Below are 16,704 nucleotides of genomic sequence, written 5' to 3'. Positions count from 1 at the left end.
AGGATTACACCAGTATTTCCTGTTGCAGCTCTGCCCTTCCCCATTACCTGGCTGCTTATAGCTAGTGAGCATAACCGCACTGTTGAGGGTCCTCAGTGTTCTTTAAACTGCCATAAGTCGTGTCAGTCTACTGCTAGTGACTGCAAACAAGATAGACTGACCGCACTGTGATTTTCAGTAGGAACAAATTATCTTACTGGCCACAACTTCCCAGCACAGGTAGCCTTTTGATACACACTAAATATCTGTTTTCTTGAATGTACAATTGGGTTAAGTGTGTGTTCTGTTCTAAGTGTACATTGCTCAATTTTATGGGGCTGGGACCTGTAGTTGCTGCAATAAATTATCACTGTGCTTTATTTATGCAGCTCTGTCCACACCACACACTACCTGTACTAAGTAGCATTCTTTTTATGCCTGCTTCTCCTCCTTTCCCTCTTCATTGCACACTATTGGCTTCAGAGTGTTGAAATCCTATTGGTATGTATCGCTTGTACACTGTGCAGGTTTTTCATATATTCCCCTTATACCAGATCTCCCTTCTATATATTTTGCATCCTCACATTTTTTATTTTAAACAGTCCATGGAACATGCATTTTTTGTTTTTTGTTTTTTTTTGTTTGTTTTTTTTTTTGTAAATCTGCTGCCAGAGACTAACTTCACATTCCTGATTCCAACCACTGACACCCATTGCATGAATTCATCATTTTGGATACTTGCATGATTCTATATGGTTTTATGCCTCACCAATGTCTTGTTCTTTTTGCAGTGAGGAAGGAAAACTGTCTACCTCTAATGACCCAGCTTGTAAATATGTTGTGGAGAGCTTTGATTCCTCTATGGAAAACCCTCCAGTTTCTCAGCCAAACAGTAGCAACCAAGAACAGAAGTAAGTTGATGGATACTGGTAAGCAGGCGTGACTAAAAATGTGCCTGAGCTTAAACAGTAAACTTGAAGCTGTGAAGTTAAGGGGAGGATGGACACTTTCCTTGTTCCAGTAATGAGCAGTTTATAAACTGCCCCCCTTTTTTTTTTTAAGCAGTGTATGTGGTCGACCTAAGGTTAAAACAGACGTCTGAGGAGATCTAAACCAAATCTGGGTATACACGTTCAGTGTTTTTTTTTGTGTTTTTTTTTTCATTCAACCGTTGGGTTGAACGAATAAAACTGACAGATCCGGCATCGCTTGTCTCCCACTGTGCTCCACCTGCAGATGACATCCTCCTAATATCACAAGTCCAGAGCACCAGGAGCGGGTCTTAATTGCTCCATGCGCATCTCTTGCGCTATCTGGTTAGTGCATTATTTGTACAATCACGAGATCACAAGAGTCACGATTATCTTTGAACATGGATTATTCGGACAATTGCACCTATCACTTTATCTCACCATGCAATATGGACTGAGTTCTTTTACATAAGTTATTATGCTATTCATGTTCTGATTTTCCGCTTGCAGTTAAGCAACCTGACTTTTCTACTACGAAGACATGTTGTTCACATAGATGCAGTATGTGGTTTAGCATTGTGCTGCTGAAATGTGAAAGACTTAACCTAAAAAAGACATCTGGTTTGGAGCATATACTGCTCTAAATCCTGGATATATTTCAGCACTGCTGGTGCCTTTTCAGATGGGCAAACTGCTCATTCCACACACACTAATGCACCCTGATACCATCAGAGATGTAGGATTTTCAACTGAGTGCTGATAAGAAACCTGAAGGTTCTCTTTAGTTCAGAGGATCCAGTGCCCAAGGTTGTCAAAAAGAATGTCGTGGTTTTTTTTTAAAATTTGTCTATCCAGAGTGTTTTGCACTTTGCATCCGACCATTTTAAATGAGCTTTTTCCCAGAGAAGAAGTTTCTGGGTCATGTTCAGATACAGCTTCTTCATTGTATGATAGAGCTTTAACTTGCGCATAGTGATTTTTGGAATTATTCCTGAGCCCATGCAGTGATGTCCATGACAGAATGCCTGTTTTTAATGCAGTGCTCTTCTGAAGGCCCAGCAATCACAGGCTTGCAATGCTGCCTTTCGACCAGGTCCCTTGCGCACAGAAATCTCTCCAGATTCTCAGTATCTTATGATATTTTGTACTGTAGATGACTATATATTTAGAATGTTCAGGAACATTCTGAAATTATTCGATAATTTTTAGATGAAGTTTTTCACAGATTGGCGTACCTCTGTCCATCTTTAAAATGCTTTTTATACCCAATCATTTATTTACTACAGGTACTTGTATAGTGCTGGTCAATTTACACGCAGCGCTTTACATATATTGTATGTTCACATCAGTCCCTGCCCTCAAGGGGTGTACAATCTAAGGTCCCTAACTCACATTTATACACATTCTAGGGCTAATTTAGACAGAACAATTAACCTGCCAGTATGTCTTTGGAATGTGAGAGGAAGCCACAGTACCCGGAGTAAACCCATGCAGCCACAGGGAGAACATGGAAACTCCAGGCAGGTGGTGCCATGGTTGGAATTTGAGGCAACAACCCTTGTGCTACTAGGCAGAAGTGCTAACCACTTGGCCACTGTGCTGCCCAATTAACCTAATTAGTTGCAGTATATTCTTCCAGGTCTTCCTTGTTAGTACCAGTTACTTTGCCAGCTTTTCATCACCCTGTTCCCACCTTTAACGTGTTGCTGCCATCAGTTTTAAATTTACTTTATTTTTTTTCTTAAAATGTTACATTTTCTCAGTTTTGAAACATTTTGATATATTTTCTTTTCTTTTTTTTTTATTGGGAATAAAAAATGGATTTATGAGATTTGCAAATCATTGCATTCTGTTTTTATGTATATTTTACGTAGCGTCCTAACTTTTTTGGAATTGGGGATGTAGTTGTACTAGGTCAGTGGTGGGCAACCTTTTTTTTCAACTGAGCCAAATCTCGCCAAAACCACGATTTAAATTTATTTTGAGAGCCACATTTTTAAAACTGAAAATACATAGGATGGTACACTGTTTTTAGTTTCAATAAGTTTTTATAGTAATTCATCCCCCATATAGTAATTCCTCCCGCATATAGTAATTCCTCCCCCATATAGTAATTCCTCCCCCATATAGTAATTCCTCCCCCATATAGTAATTCCTCCCCCATATAGTAGTAGTAAGTAAGCAGCAAGTAGTAAGCCAAGTCCCTCCTGTGTCAATTCACTTACCTTTGCTCCGCGCTTTCCTCTCGCCGTGTTCCCCGCGCCGTTCCGGTCTTCAGGGCGGACTGTGAGAGGAGCCTAGCTCCCCTCACGTTCGTCACGCTGCCCCGCCTACACACATCCTGACAGCCAATCACTAGCTATCAGGATGTGAGTGGCAGCGAGACTGGCCAATCATTGCTGCAGAGTCCTCGGCCGCCCGAGAGGAGGGAGGGGAGCGGGCTCCGGGACACAGAAGAGCCGCATTAAAATGTGTGAAGAGCCGCATGTGGCTCGCAAGCCGCGGCTTGCCGACCACTGTACTAGGTGATGACACTGTTTATTGGGACATTTACCTTTTCTCGTACTGAGTATGTGACTCTCTCTGATGGGCTGTGTTCTTTTTTTACACCAGCACTTCTGGAGCAGTTTTCCCTCACAGAGCCACATGTCTTCCATTATAGGCTGTGTCCTGCATAGTACACAGTGCCAGGGGAGGGGGTGTGTACAAAGGGGGGCAGAGCCTCGGCCTTAGTTTCTCTGCTTCCTGTGCTGTTTTACCGCTGCTTTGGATTCCTGAAAGGGGCAGTCCCCACACATCACTAATCTGCCAGTCGCCGGAGGTCTCTCACCAGATCACTGTGAAGCAGGACCACTCCTTGCATAAGTCACTACACAGATGAAAGAGCCCACACTTCTCGTCCTGCCAGCCTGGGCTCTGAGGTGGGCAAAAATGGAGCAGTGCCTTCCTCTCTGCTGTCAGGCATACCAGCTTGGTCTGCATTGCCTAAGTGGCTTCTCAGGAACATGCCCAGTCTATGCATGAGTGAACACAGCCACCTGCTCCACTTTTAGATGCTGGTGGCAGCCTAAGGGGTGAGTCTCTACCCCTGCTGGACCTAGGGGTTGTTGCTCCAGAGTCAGGAGCTCTTCCTTTTCTTGTCCTTACTACAGCAGACCAGTACATGTTGGTGGGGTGCTTCTCTGTGAGGAGCAGCCTCAGTCCCTGGGTTGCTTACTGTTCTTGATCACAGTGGAATTGTCTGTTGCCACCGTAGGGGATTGCAATGGGCTCAAGATGGTGCACAGCGCTGCACCAATACACTGATTCAGCGCCATCTCTTCAGCAAGTAAATGGTGCCCCACTATTCCCCCAGTTGGCCTCTGATCAGCTTATCCTTTTCTATGGGAACTGCACTGCACCATGCTGATGATTTGGCAAATCGTCTGTGTGCCATCTTTTTTGGGGTTATGGGGGCCGCCATCTCCATTGCTGGTCTTTATTATTTTTTTTTTTTCATAGCTTGCAGGCATGTAGTGGCCTGTAGCAGGATTCCCTCAGGGGGAATCCAAGGCTGCAACACACGTTGTATAGAGGCTCTGGATTTATAAGACTTGGTCACATCCAGCCTAGCCAGTCTGTCTACCTTTTGCATTTTTTTTTTCTGTAGACAAGCAATTTGGGGTAGCGTATTGACTAAAGGAAATCTAAACCTACAATAGTGGATACTATCCTTTTTCCCAACTGAATAAGGCCACCATCATCTTGTCCAAAGAGTATGCACCTGTCTGAGTCCCGAAAAGGATAGTACAGCTTGTTCTGTGTATGTGGTTTTTGGGAGCCCTTATTTGTTCAGGCTTTTCCTCTGCTTAATGGAAAGCCTGGCTTTGAGTCGGGTCCCCCTTTGCTTGTTTGAGCTGTTGGTCTTGGGAAAAGACAGGTCTCCCTACAATATCCTGAAACTTCATGCAATCTGTCCTCTCTCATAGGTGGCCAGGTTGTATACCCTTGTGAAGATGCATTGGATGCCCTAGTTCCTCCAAGGCGCAAGTACCCCCAAATATTTGCCTTTCCACCTCAAGCTTCTTCCCCAGATGCTACCAAGAATAGAGCGGGAAAGCATTCCTTTTATGCCTGTGGCTCTCGTCTAGCCATGTAGGGGCCTGGTTTACAGTTTTTTCATTTGGTTGCTTTCAGGTTAATCATAGCTTCTCCTGATCTCCCGATCTCCCTCAGGTCCTTTTTTACGATAGTCTGATCTTCCACCCTGCTTTTTATAATGGTTTAACGGCCTTGCTGTTGAAAGTCAAGTGCTGAAGGAGGTCTGTCTTCAGCCTTTATTTTCACAGTGCTTACAGCCCAGAAGTCCACTTCTCGTTTCGGCTATCATCACACCTGATGGGCCTTATTTGCTTCTGTGAATCACTGGGGGTTCATCCCTGTGAGTTTTTAATTTCCTTCATATCCTAGCATGTCTTCAAAACGTATATGGAGCGTCGTTGGTCCTCAGTATTGTGAAGGGCCTGTTTTCTGCCTTGGCTGTCCTCAAGTCTCTTGGCTTCTTCCTAAATCATACTTTTATCCAGGGGGTCACACAGTTCCCCCTTCTAGGCCCCTTTTTCTACTATGGGACTTGAATCTTGTCCTGTCGGCCTTGCTTTGAAAATATCTGAGATGGTTCTCTCTCATCTCTATCTCCAAAAGGTGGCCTTCTTGGTGGCTATCTTTTTCATGTTTAGTATCTTACCTTGTGGCTTTTTCCTGTAAGCAACCATTTTTGGTGCTACACAAGGGCAAGGTGTCCTAAGCTTTCCTTTTCTGCTGAAGCAGTGATGTGTTTTTCACCTAAACAAAGATATCCTTTTGCCTTCCTTTTGATCCACATCCCCCTCATCTGAGAAAAGTTGCTCTCCATTGCCTGGATGTGATAAGATCATTAGCTTCTAGCTCTGTTACAGCTGCTGCCATTCAGTGGTCTGTCTTCATTGTTCAGCTGGTCCTAGACAAGGACAAGCAATTTTTCTTTCACATTTTCCAGATGGTTTCATGAAATGTTAAGCCTATGCCGTCAGGCTGAAATCCTCTCTTCCCATTTGTTGTGCATTCTACCAGGGCGTTTTCATCTTTCTACCTCTGTTCCGGTTTTTATATGGCTACCTGGTTATCTGTTCGTTCTCTTAGCAAGTTCTACAATTTCACAATGCTGCCTTGGTAGAGCCAGTTTTGGTTGGAAAGTTTTGTAGGCAGCAGGATTACTTTCTGCTGGGGGTAATTCCTCATTCTGCTAAAGGTGGTCTCTCTGGCACTGCCTTGGAGCATCCATTCTTCATGAAGATAAGCGGAGTCCTTCAATGAACAAATGAGAAAATGAGATTTTTGTACTCACTGTAAAATGCAGTTCATTAAAGGACACCGCAACCACCTAGACTCCTTTTTTGACTGCCTGCTCGCTACTAATGTAATTGTGTAGCAAATGGAGGAGGGGGGGGGGTGTTGGTCACCTCCAGAGGCATGCTATTAATTTGGTTGCTTGCATCTAGCATCTCTTCCTGAAGGTGGCTGCATCAAACCCAATCCTTTTATGAAGATAAGCTGTGTCCTTTAATGAACTCAGAGAGTGGATTTTACGGGGAGTACAAAAATCCCATTTATGCTCTTCTTATTATTCCACAAACTCTTTCAATGTACGGGTGAAACTTGAAAAATTAGAATATCGTGCAAAAGTTCATTTATTTCAGTAATGCAACTTAAAAGGTGAAACTAATATGAGATACTCATTGCATGCAGAGCAAGATAGTTCAAGCCGTGATTTGTCATAATTGTGACAAATCACAGCAGTTTTTCCCATGATTGTGATTCCTACTGAACCAGACTGAGAGACCATTTAAAGGCTCAGGAACCCTTTGCAGGTGTTATGGCTTAATTAGCTGATTAGAAAGGGACACTTTGAGCCGAGAATATTGCACCTTTTCACAATATTCTAATTTTCTGAGATTGTGGATTTTGGGTTTTCATGAGCTGTAAGCCATAATCATCACAATTATGACAAATCACGGCTTGAACTATCTTGCTTTGCATGTAATGAGTCTATCTCATATATTTGTTTCACCTTTTAAGTTGCATTACTGAAATAAATGAACTTTTGCACGATATTCTAATTTTTCGCGTTTCACCTGTATTGCTGTCTCATTGGTAAGGGGAAATTTCTTTACTAGGGACAAAGGGTTCTAACCTTTCAACTATCTAAAAAGGTTTGAGCTGGAGTTTGTTTAATTTTAGATCTATTTTTACTAGTACCCTTCAGTGTTTTCTGATTACCTGCTTGCACTATCTGAATTCTTTTTTTTGTTTACCCAATTGGAAATTGCTTGCACTCATGTTTTCTAATTTGTTTTTTCTTCTAGTTCAACTAACCGATTTATAATATATATATATATTTTTTTTTTTAATGGCTTCTATAGGACACCAGAGCAAATTCTTCTAGACGGAGCTCCTGCAAATGGCCCAGTATGATGTGCAATGCCTATTGTTAGTGGAAGATTGCAGACTGATATCCGTTGGGATTCTAAGTGGTGTTACTTGAGGATATTGGCAAAGGCCTGCCGGCGCCAGTCACTGCTGCACTAACTTTGCAAGGGATCAGGACCAGCAACATTTTATTTTTTTTTCTTAGGTTTTAAGGTGTTGTACAGACTTGAAAGTGTAAAAAAAAAATATTGCACATTGCAAAACAAGACTTTTTGTGTATGTTTATATTGTATTGTATTCTAAACAAAACCGGTGCCCTATGACTTAAGAACTCACCACTTCAGTAATAGTGATACTATGGTTAAAATGGTTGTAAAAATAGTTTTATAAAGTGTATACAAAAAAATCTAATGTATTTGAAAGCATAACTATTTGACAATTAGTGTGACCAAAGTATTTACCAGTTCATGCATTTAACTTTATTTTTTGTTCCACATTGTACAATAGTCAGTTTTTCTCTCAAAAATATTCTTTGATAGAACTCTTCCTGTAAATGTAATAATTGTATTTAGGTTACCAAAAGCGATCCAAATATGGGTATTTTTTGTTCCAGTGTTTCAAATTTTGCAGCAAATTTATCTGGTTATCCATTGCTGTAATTTTAATTTTAATTTTTTTTTCTATTCAACTCAAATGTTTATTGGTAGATTTAAGTATTTATTACTACAATTGACAGATTGTTATTGTAAAGCCATATGTTCTGTCTTGGTTTGCGCAAATCACAGGTGAAAAGTTTCAATACCTTGAAATTTGCTCACCTGCCAATTTTTCATTTGGGTTTTTTTAATACATGTTTTTAGATTTTAATTTTATGCTGCTCCCATATGACAGCAGGGAAAGCATTTTATCATACATTTTTAATATTCAGATCAAACATAAATTTGCATGTCAGGTGTTTTCTGTGCCGATCTGTGAATTATTTTTATATACAAGTTAAAAACCAGTTATTTTAATTTTTTTTTTTTTTTTGTCCAAAACTGGTTGTACATAGGTAGTGATTACAAAAAAAAGCTAATTCTATGTAATTTATAATGTTTCTATATTCCTCCAGTTCGCCTTCTTGAAGCAGGAAAAGCAATGTTCTGTTCCCAGTCTGACACAAGCGTTGCCCACCTCTTGCACATCTTTTTTTGTAGATGTAAATCTAATTTTCTGAATAGATTCTTATTGGTTGTGAGACCTCTCCTAGACAGGTATTTTGAGAGAAAAAGACTCTACACAGAGGCCAACAAGTTTTAGGCGTAGTCTCCCATGCAACGTGCCTAAGCATTACATTGCATATTACAATAAAAAGGAAAATATGCTTTTTTTTTTTTCTGGGTGTCTTTTACCTTGTTTAGTTTGATTCACATTATTTCTAAAAGCTTGTTTGAAGCTAAACTCTAGCTCTACCTCCTTAAAGCATACCTAAATGTGAGAACAAACGTTAGAATGTGTACAGTAACTGAAGGCAAAATTTTTTTTCTTTTTAATTTTAGAAAGTGGAAATGGATTGTAATGCCTCATGTTTTTGTTTCTTTGTTAGGGAGATTCACCTTCTTGTCCTGGTGACCATTAAAACCAAAAGTGAATTAAAGAAAACCCCTAATATTGAGTGGCAACCAGAACAGGAATTGAGAAATCTTTGAATTGTGGCACTGCTTTCTGGTGAATCAGGGACTTCCCCCACTTTGGATTTTTTTGTGTTTTTTTTGTCACATAGAGATTCTCTTTCACTCCATGATGGGTTATAACCCTTCCTTATGCTATCCATCCAAAATTGTAAAGTCTTGCCTACAGTTCTATGCTTAATCATCTATTGAGGAACACGTGCTCATGAGTTATCCTGCCACATTCAGAAGAATTTGCCACATTCAGAAGAACTTAAAAAAAAAAAAAAAAAAAAGGTAATAAAAAGAAAAAAAAATTTTTTTTTTCATCCTGGAGGTGGTTTGAGTAGCATATACTGCCTTTTTATTTATTTTTGCTCATTCACTACAGAGCCAATAGAGCTCAGCATGCATTTTATTTGGCCAGGTGGAAGATGTGGGGCTGGACTGTAATTTGACATTAAGGCATTGGCTTTTGGCACTTTCAGAACACCTAGTGATCTGTGGGTGTTAACGACCAAGAGCTTTTACAGGTCCAGGGGTGTGGTACACCTGTCTATGTAAGCCTGTCCCTGAAAACTCCTTTTGAGGTATGCCCACTGGAGAGTTAAAACTGTTTGGAGATACTGAACCAATAGTTACATTCCAGACAGCCAATTTCTGCCTCCTGAATCTCTTGCAGGTTAATAATTTCATGTGCTCTGACACTCCATTGTCACCAGCGGTTTATGGGGTTTCCATTGGAATGGTCTTCACGGGACTGAGAGTGAGCTCTTTGGTTTGCAGCAGGTGTTTTTATTCTGGGTCACAATCCTGTGCAATGTCCTTTTTGTCTCTTTCGGTCAAGTAACAATGTTGACTGCACTTATGCTTATCAGACGATGTTTTTCTGGAAAGTCACCAGTAGTCATCCCAGTCTGGCTAGTAAATGCACGTAGACCTTTAGCTATATTCTGAGTTTGTTACAACAGCCCCATTCATGCCCGGGGAGGCTGGCGAGTAAAATGTCTTGTGGCACCTATGACAGTGCTGCCATGGCTAACAGCCCCTGCAACCTTAGTTTGTGGCAGATATGTCTTGGGAGTGTTACCTGCAACCATCGTGGATCAGTTAGTAGATGCCTCCCTCCCTGGCCACAATGCTGGGTGTGGTTACTCCCTGAGGTTGTTGGCCCTGCAGGATTTTCCTTCACCTCTCTAGGCCTGTCTTCTGCCCATTTAGATAAATTTGTTTACAAGGCTTGGGTAATCCTGAAGCGTCCCTTTGTGATCCCAAAACGCTTCTTGGCTTGTGATCTCAAAACGCTTCTTGGCTTGTTTTCCCTTTGAGGAGCCCCTTCTAAAGGATTGAACTTCCCTCCTGTTGTGGATCCTCCCATCTCGCTGTTGAAAAAGAGAGCGTTCTTCACCTTTTAAGGTTCCTGCAGACAGGAAGACCGAAGCTGTTGCCCACACCATGTTTACTACTGCTGGCTTGGCTGCGTCCGTTTTTGGCCTTGGCCCTTGTATCCCAAATGCTTACTGAGTGGGCTAAGATCTTAGACCGTGCTTCAGGTAAAGATCAGGTGTCCCTGACCTATGTGGAACTGGTGGACCTGCTGGGCCTGAGCCTTAAGTATGCGTGTGAGGCTTCCCCATTGCTTTCAAAGTGTTCTGTCTTTGCAATGGTGCTTTGTTGAGTGCTCTGGCTCAAATGTTGGTCTGCAGACCACCCTGGAAAGGGAGGCCCACCAGATGTGTGAATTGATCTTTGGTGCTACTCTGAATGACAGCATTAAGAATCTCACTGGAGAAGGGGAAGTAGAAGAGTACCTTCCTGCCACGGTCTAATAGTGGGTAGGGGCCATACCATAAGAAAGGCCCTTCCTTCTCCACGCACATGAGGCTTTTTCATCCCTCTTGAACAAAGTATCCAAGCTCTTCAAGGCTCCTGCAGGTGCCACAAGGTGCACCTGGGCTCAAGCCTATGGGCAAGTTGTCCTAGCTGTAGACGCTTGCCCCACCTGTTTCCAATGTGCAGGGGCTGTCTTGGTTCTCAGGCCTGTGGACCTCCATACCAACACTCTGACAAATGGTCTGCTAACTGATTGTGTCCACCTACAAGATGAATTTCTTTCCAATGCCCAGAAAAGTTCTTTCTCTTCAGCACAGGAGGTGATTGCCCTTGTTCCAGTCTCAGAAATTTTGGGTGTTTTACTCCATCCTGTTTACAGTCCCTAAGTAGGAAGGAGTTTCTTTGGAATCCCCCCCAATGAAGGGAGGTTACCACCAAATGGATGATTTCCTGGTCTTCACAGACATCAAGGAATGCATACCTGCAAATTCCCATATGTGCTGAGCATCAACTCTTCTTTGGTAATGCACATCCCTGACCGCAAGTCCTGTTTGTGGTGCTCCCTTTTGGCCTGGCCTTCGGCTGTTTTTTTTTTTTTTTTTTTTTTTTTTTCCTCTCCCCAAGGTGCTGGCTTTCGTCCAGGCGTGGTCTCCTCCAAGAAGACACCCATTCTGTGCTGATGGACAAAGTGGTGAATATGATGCGCACCCTGCGTGACTTTAAATGTATCCTGAACCTCAAGAAGTCTGCTTTGACCCTGACCAGGAGAATTGAGTGCCTGGGTCTGATCCTCCGCTCAGTGTAGTCCAACGTGTTCCTACTGGACAAGCTCCGGAAGCGTCAGTTGGTGTTTCGGCTATTGTTGTCCTGCCCGCGGGCTTCCCTGCATGCAGATTCTGGATCTTGTGATGTCTTCCTTCAAGGTGGTCCTGTATGTGCAGCTCCATATGAGGGGTCTGCAGAAAGTCTCCCCTGTTCTAAGATAATCAGATTTGGCTGGCCCTGGAGATCCAGGTCTCAGGTCTGGTGGCTCCAGTCCCCCTCACTTCTGGCTGGGAATCCATTTCTCCCACTACATTGGGCGGTGACTAATATGGATGCCAGACTGTCCGGCTGGGGGAGTCCCGAGGTCAGCCTTTGCTCTCTGGAGGAGGAGGCTTGACTACTGGGGCAACCAGAATATGTCTGGAGCAGTGGACAGAGCTTTGTTGCGGTCTCCCGGTCAGGATTCAGTCACACAGTGCCATTGTGGTTGCCTTTGGCAATCATCAAGGCAGCATGAATAGTGTGACAGTGATGCTGGAGGACTCCAGAATCCTCTGATGCTCTGGCAGCACTGTGGAGCCAGTATTGCCTCATTTATGCTTTTCCTCCTCAAGCTTCTCCCTCATCTGCTGTGCAGGATAGAGGCCAAAGGGATTCTGGTGGCCCCAGACTAAACTTGTCCCCCCTGGTACACTGACGTGGTGCAACTGGTGGTGTCTTGCTGGATGCCCCTACGAGAAGATCTTCTGTCCTAAGGGCAGATCTTCCACCCTGCTTTACAGTTGCTGGCTTTCAATAGCTAAGCTGTCAGACTGGGGGCTGTTGGGCTTGGTGATTCCTACCATGCTGAAGCCCTGTAAATCTACTTGGAAGATTTATCATCACACTTGGAAAGCTTCATTTGTGTGAGCCTTGACAGTGGCAGTTATGGCCTTTCTTCAATGGGCCATTGACCAAAGCCTTGCAATTTAAGTACCATTAATAGTCAGTCAGGTTTTTGCCCTTGTGATTTTCTTTTTTTAATGTTCCTTGGTTAAAACTACAAATCAAGGTGTGAGTAGCCAAGAGGTTGGGCATGTGCCTTCTCCAGAGCGACCCCCTCTGGCCACCTTGGGACCTGAACTTCATTCTTTTGGTCTTTCAGAAGCCTCTGTCTGAGAATCATGGAGATGTACTTTTGCTTATGCTATCCCAGAAGATTGCCTTCTTGCATGCCATCACCTTGATGTGTTGTGTTTTAGCGCTAGCCGCCTAAAATAAATATCAGGTGGAACAGTCAAGTGCACCATATAAAGTGAAAAAATATGCAAAATAGTCCATAAAATATAATGTCCGTAGGACTACAAGGCACAGCAATCGTGGTGAAAAAGAAACTGTGGTGATAATCAAGTGAGGAAATCCAGCTCTGTCAGATGTAAACTCACCAGAAAGCTACTGGTAAATTGCATGTATGCACATCACATCACCTCTTAGTGGAGTGGTGAGCGATTCTTCCTAGGAAAGGGTCCACCTTCATTTTTGCCTGTGGTGGAGCAGTTCAAACTAGATCCTTTGGCTGTCTCTTGGTTCCCTGATGTAATGTGCATACATGCGATTTTACCAGTAGCTTTCTGGTGAGTTTATATCTGGCAGAGGTGGTGGATTCCCTTACTTGATTATCACCAGTTTCTTTCACCATGATTGCTGTGCCTTGTAGTCCTACAGACAATATATATTTATGGACTATTTTATCATATTAATTTCACTTATTTGATTATTATCACAGTTTGTCCTTCACTGTGCTTGCTGTGTCTTATAGTCCTACGGACATTATTATATTTTACGGACTATTTTACATATATTTTTTCACTTTATATGGTGTACTTGACTGTTCCACCTGATATTAGATCATTTATTTTAGGTATTTATTTTCATACCATATACTTATAGGTATTGTTACCTCTACTTTGTGTGCTAGCTGCTTTTATTTATTCATTTCCAGTGCTCACCTATATACAATATATTTATGCTTCTCTGTACATGCCCCTCCTTCCTGCTGAAGGTTCTATCTAATTTTAACCTGACCAAAGGCATTGTTCTACTTTCCTTGTGTCTATGCCCTTTGTGTCTTAAAGTTTATGCTACATTCCTTGAATGTGGTCCAGGCAGTTTGTGTACCTGTGTGCTATAACTTCCGTTAGGAGGTTAGTCTGCTCTGTGTCTGCAGTTGGCCCACAAAAAGGCCTGGCAGCCTCCTTTTGCCACCATTTACTCTTGGAGCAGGCAGCTGGTGGTTCAAGCTTATGCTGTTCTGACACTCTCCCAAGGTACTTGGTGCCTGCTTGGGTGTTCTGGCATCTGTCTCAAGTTATCAAGATGGCCACCTGGTCATCTGTATATACCTTTGCCACGTTTTACAAGGTTGATGTGTTTGCCTGTTTTTTACTTTTTGGTCCTCTCCCAACCCTCATTGAGCATGGGGATATTCCAAAGCAGTGCCTCCCAAGGTTTGAGAAGTTGTGTCCAGCAATGAATGCAAGAAAAAGAAATGGGGTTTTTGTTACTGTAAAATTCAATGATTGATACATCACCCACCCATATCTTTTGGCATTTGGTTCTTTTTTTGGACTGCCAATCAAGTAGGACCCAAACGTCTTGTGCCTCAAAGGAAAAATTGACCAACTTTTGATTTTGGAGGAATGTCGCAGTCCAGGGCTGGGGAAAAAAACACGCATTTTAAGTCAACAATGTTAGACCACAAGAAAATGATCTTTTCATCTGAATGTGTTTCAGAGCTTCTGTTGCAGGTGGTGAATGACAGAAGTGGACCTTCTACCAGTCAGGATTTATCATCTAAGCAAGTTTGTCACCAAAGGATCTACTTCTGTATTTAGAGTAGCCATTGAAACTTCAGTCTGATCTATGCTTTTTCTCCTCCTGAAGCTTCACAGCATTGAGAGGGAGACCAATTGTGTTTTGCTGCTATTCAAAAACCAAATTTTGGGCGAATAGAGCACACAGAGGAATTTCTTGGTTCTATCATCTGTTAGAGACCTGTTTTGAGTTAGCAGTCTTGCCCTCTAAAAAGTCATCTTTGTGAAGCAAAAGAAAAAGGTTTCCTAAAGATTGTTTGTTTTTATGAGCTCTAGTGCCTCCTTTCTTCCCTAGGTACTGTATTCCACCTTTACTGAGATATTGTATTTCTATCCCTCTGTTATGCTTTGGTATATCACAATGAGATTTCTCTCCCTTGTGTGGATTTAGTAGGGTTGCTCAAATATATCTTTCAGCTACATCTATTGGGGTGACTTGATGTTATCTCTATCATTGCTGAGGACCTGACCCATGTCAGAAACCTGCCTCCTCTACCATTTCTGGATGGTCTAGGTAACTTACCATTCAAGTCACAAAGTGCTGCACAAACTGTTGTGGCTATATACAACCTGTATAATAATTTACAAAATAAAGTTCAGCTTTTCTTGTAAAGGTGTTTTCTACTGGATCAGTTAGCAGCTCTTGGCCTTTGAGTGTCAGATCTCTGATCCCAGCTGTCCAAGGCTAAGACCTTGTTTTCTCTTCACACATTCTTATTTTTATTTATTTGGGGTTTTTTTTTTAGGATGTCCTTGCTTCTCAATGCCTTCTGCCACCCTAATGATAGTGAAGAATTTTTTTTTTACCCTAAGGCACAAAGCATGTTGTTGTAGCTTACCCATCTTTTGGTTGAAAAGTGAAACTAATGCAGTCAGCACATGCTAAAATATTTTCAGCCTGTACAAAAATAAATACGCATTGATCAAGCCTGAAATGCAATGACTTTCTGACTTCTGGTGGTCTTACTAGACCTAAAACAGTGCATCTCAATTAACAGTACTGGCTGCAGGTTTTCTCCCCCAAATTCAAAACTGGTCCTGTCAGGTGCTTAGACACTAGCAATGCTTTTGAGGATATGGCCCTCTGCCCATGTTTTTCCATAGCCCTACACCACTCCTAAGGTGATGGAAATCTCCCTTAGCTCATCTAGTTGACTGAAGAAACTGAAGTTAAAATTGTCTGCTAGGGTGGGAAATGCCTGTACTGTTGCTTTGGCCACTGTGTCCTGCATTGGTGCTTACTTTGGCACTTGGCTGCAGCATCCTATCCAGGGCCATGGTCCACCTCCATGGAACCCAGAGGCTGAAGCCCACTTCAAGTGTATGGTCACCTTTTAAAAAAACAAAAACCCCACACTCTAGTATAGCCACCACCTCTAATAATTGGTAAGATGCAATATATTACATTTTTGGTTTGGGTTTAATACTGCTTTAACAGGGTCCTACATCCAATTCTAGCTTTAACCCACCACAACACTCACCCTGCATGCCTAATGCAGACTTTTTTTTTGTTAACTTGCAATTCTCGAGACAAAGGCTTTGATGCAGCCATCCCTGTTCAGGACTCAAGTGCCAGGCTCCTTCTTCACCACCTGCTGTCTCTACACGAGTCTAACCATTATATGCATCTGGCAGAAGCCGTAGATATAGAGGGGAATGAAGAGGACCTGGAAGTGGTGTTTGAGAATGCCCCAGAAGATTTCTTATCCCCTAGCGCTTATATTGCCTGATACTACAGCTTCACTCAATATACGTCACATTGTTGATATGCTCACTTCTGTGTGCAAAAGCTGTGACTTTGGCCCACTAGATTCTCCATTTCCCCAGGCCCCATTTGGTACGAAGATCTATTACATTTAAAAAGACATTCCCCATTCATGAATAGATTAATGGGCAATCTATGAAGATTGGGTCAATCCAGAAAATATTTTTTCTCTAGGTGAAGGTCCTGCAATTTCTGTGCTAAACATCTTACTGTATTTACAGCAGATTTAATCCTCTTAAAGGCTATTTACTCTCACTTGGGGTAATGAACAACCAACATACTATATTTCAGGACTGTACCTTAGCTGAGCAATTACATCAATTTCTTTTTTGTGTGAATGCTATAGAACAAGTTATAACACAAGTACCAGAATGGCTGTGATCCTAATCTTGTGGCTCTAATCCTAATCAGTTGAAGCTGCCTATAAAAGATACTTCACACTT

At 42.2% G+C, this 16,704-nt stretch overlaps 1 protein-coding gene across 7 annotated transcripts in view; it reads left to right on the top strand.

The window, feature by feature from the left end:
• Positions 1-8,765, top strand: part of PPP6R3 (protein phosphatase 6 regulatory subunit 3) — a 132,381-nt gene extending 123,616 nt beyond the window's left edge. For 4 of the 7 annotated variants that reach the window (XM_089654991.1, XM_089654993.1, XM_089654992.1 and 1 more), the window contains 3 exons: positions 463-480; positions 771-890; positions 7,391-8,765. In XM_089654991.1, coding sequence (XP_089511117.1) covers positions 463-480; positions 771-890; positions 7,391-7,442 — 190 coding nt within the window. In that variant the 3' untranslated portion in view covers positions 7,443-8,765. The remainder of the gene's footprint in view (positions 1-462; positions 481-770; positions 891-7,390) is intronic. The other 3 variants (XM_089654994.1, XM_089654995.1, XM_089654989.1) reach the window with 1 other exon arrangement.
• The last annotated feature ends 7,939 nt before the right edge of the window (positions 8,766-16,704 follow it).

This window comes from Staurois parvus, unplaced genomic scaffold (assembly GCF_062004578.1).
Source record: "Staurois parvus isolate SC_StPar_1 unplaced genomic scaffold, SC_StPar_1.0 ptg000818l, whole genome shotgun sequence".
NCBI classification, from domain to species: Eukaryota; Metazoa; Chordata; class Amphibia; order Anura; family Ranidae; genus Staurois; species Staurois parvus.
Note: the sequence above shows the minus strand (reverse complement) of the source record. Positions and strands in the feature narration are given on the sequence as shown.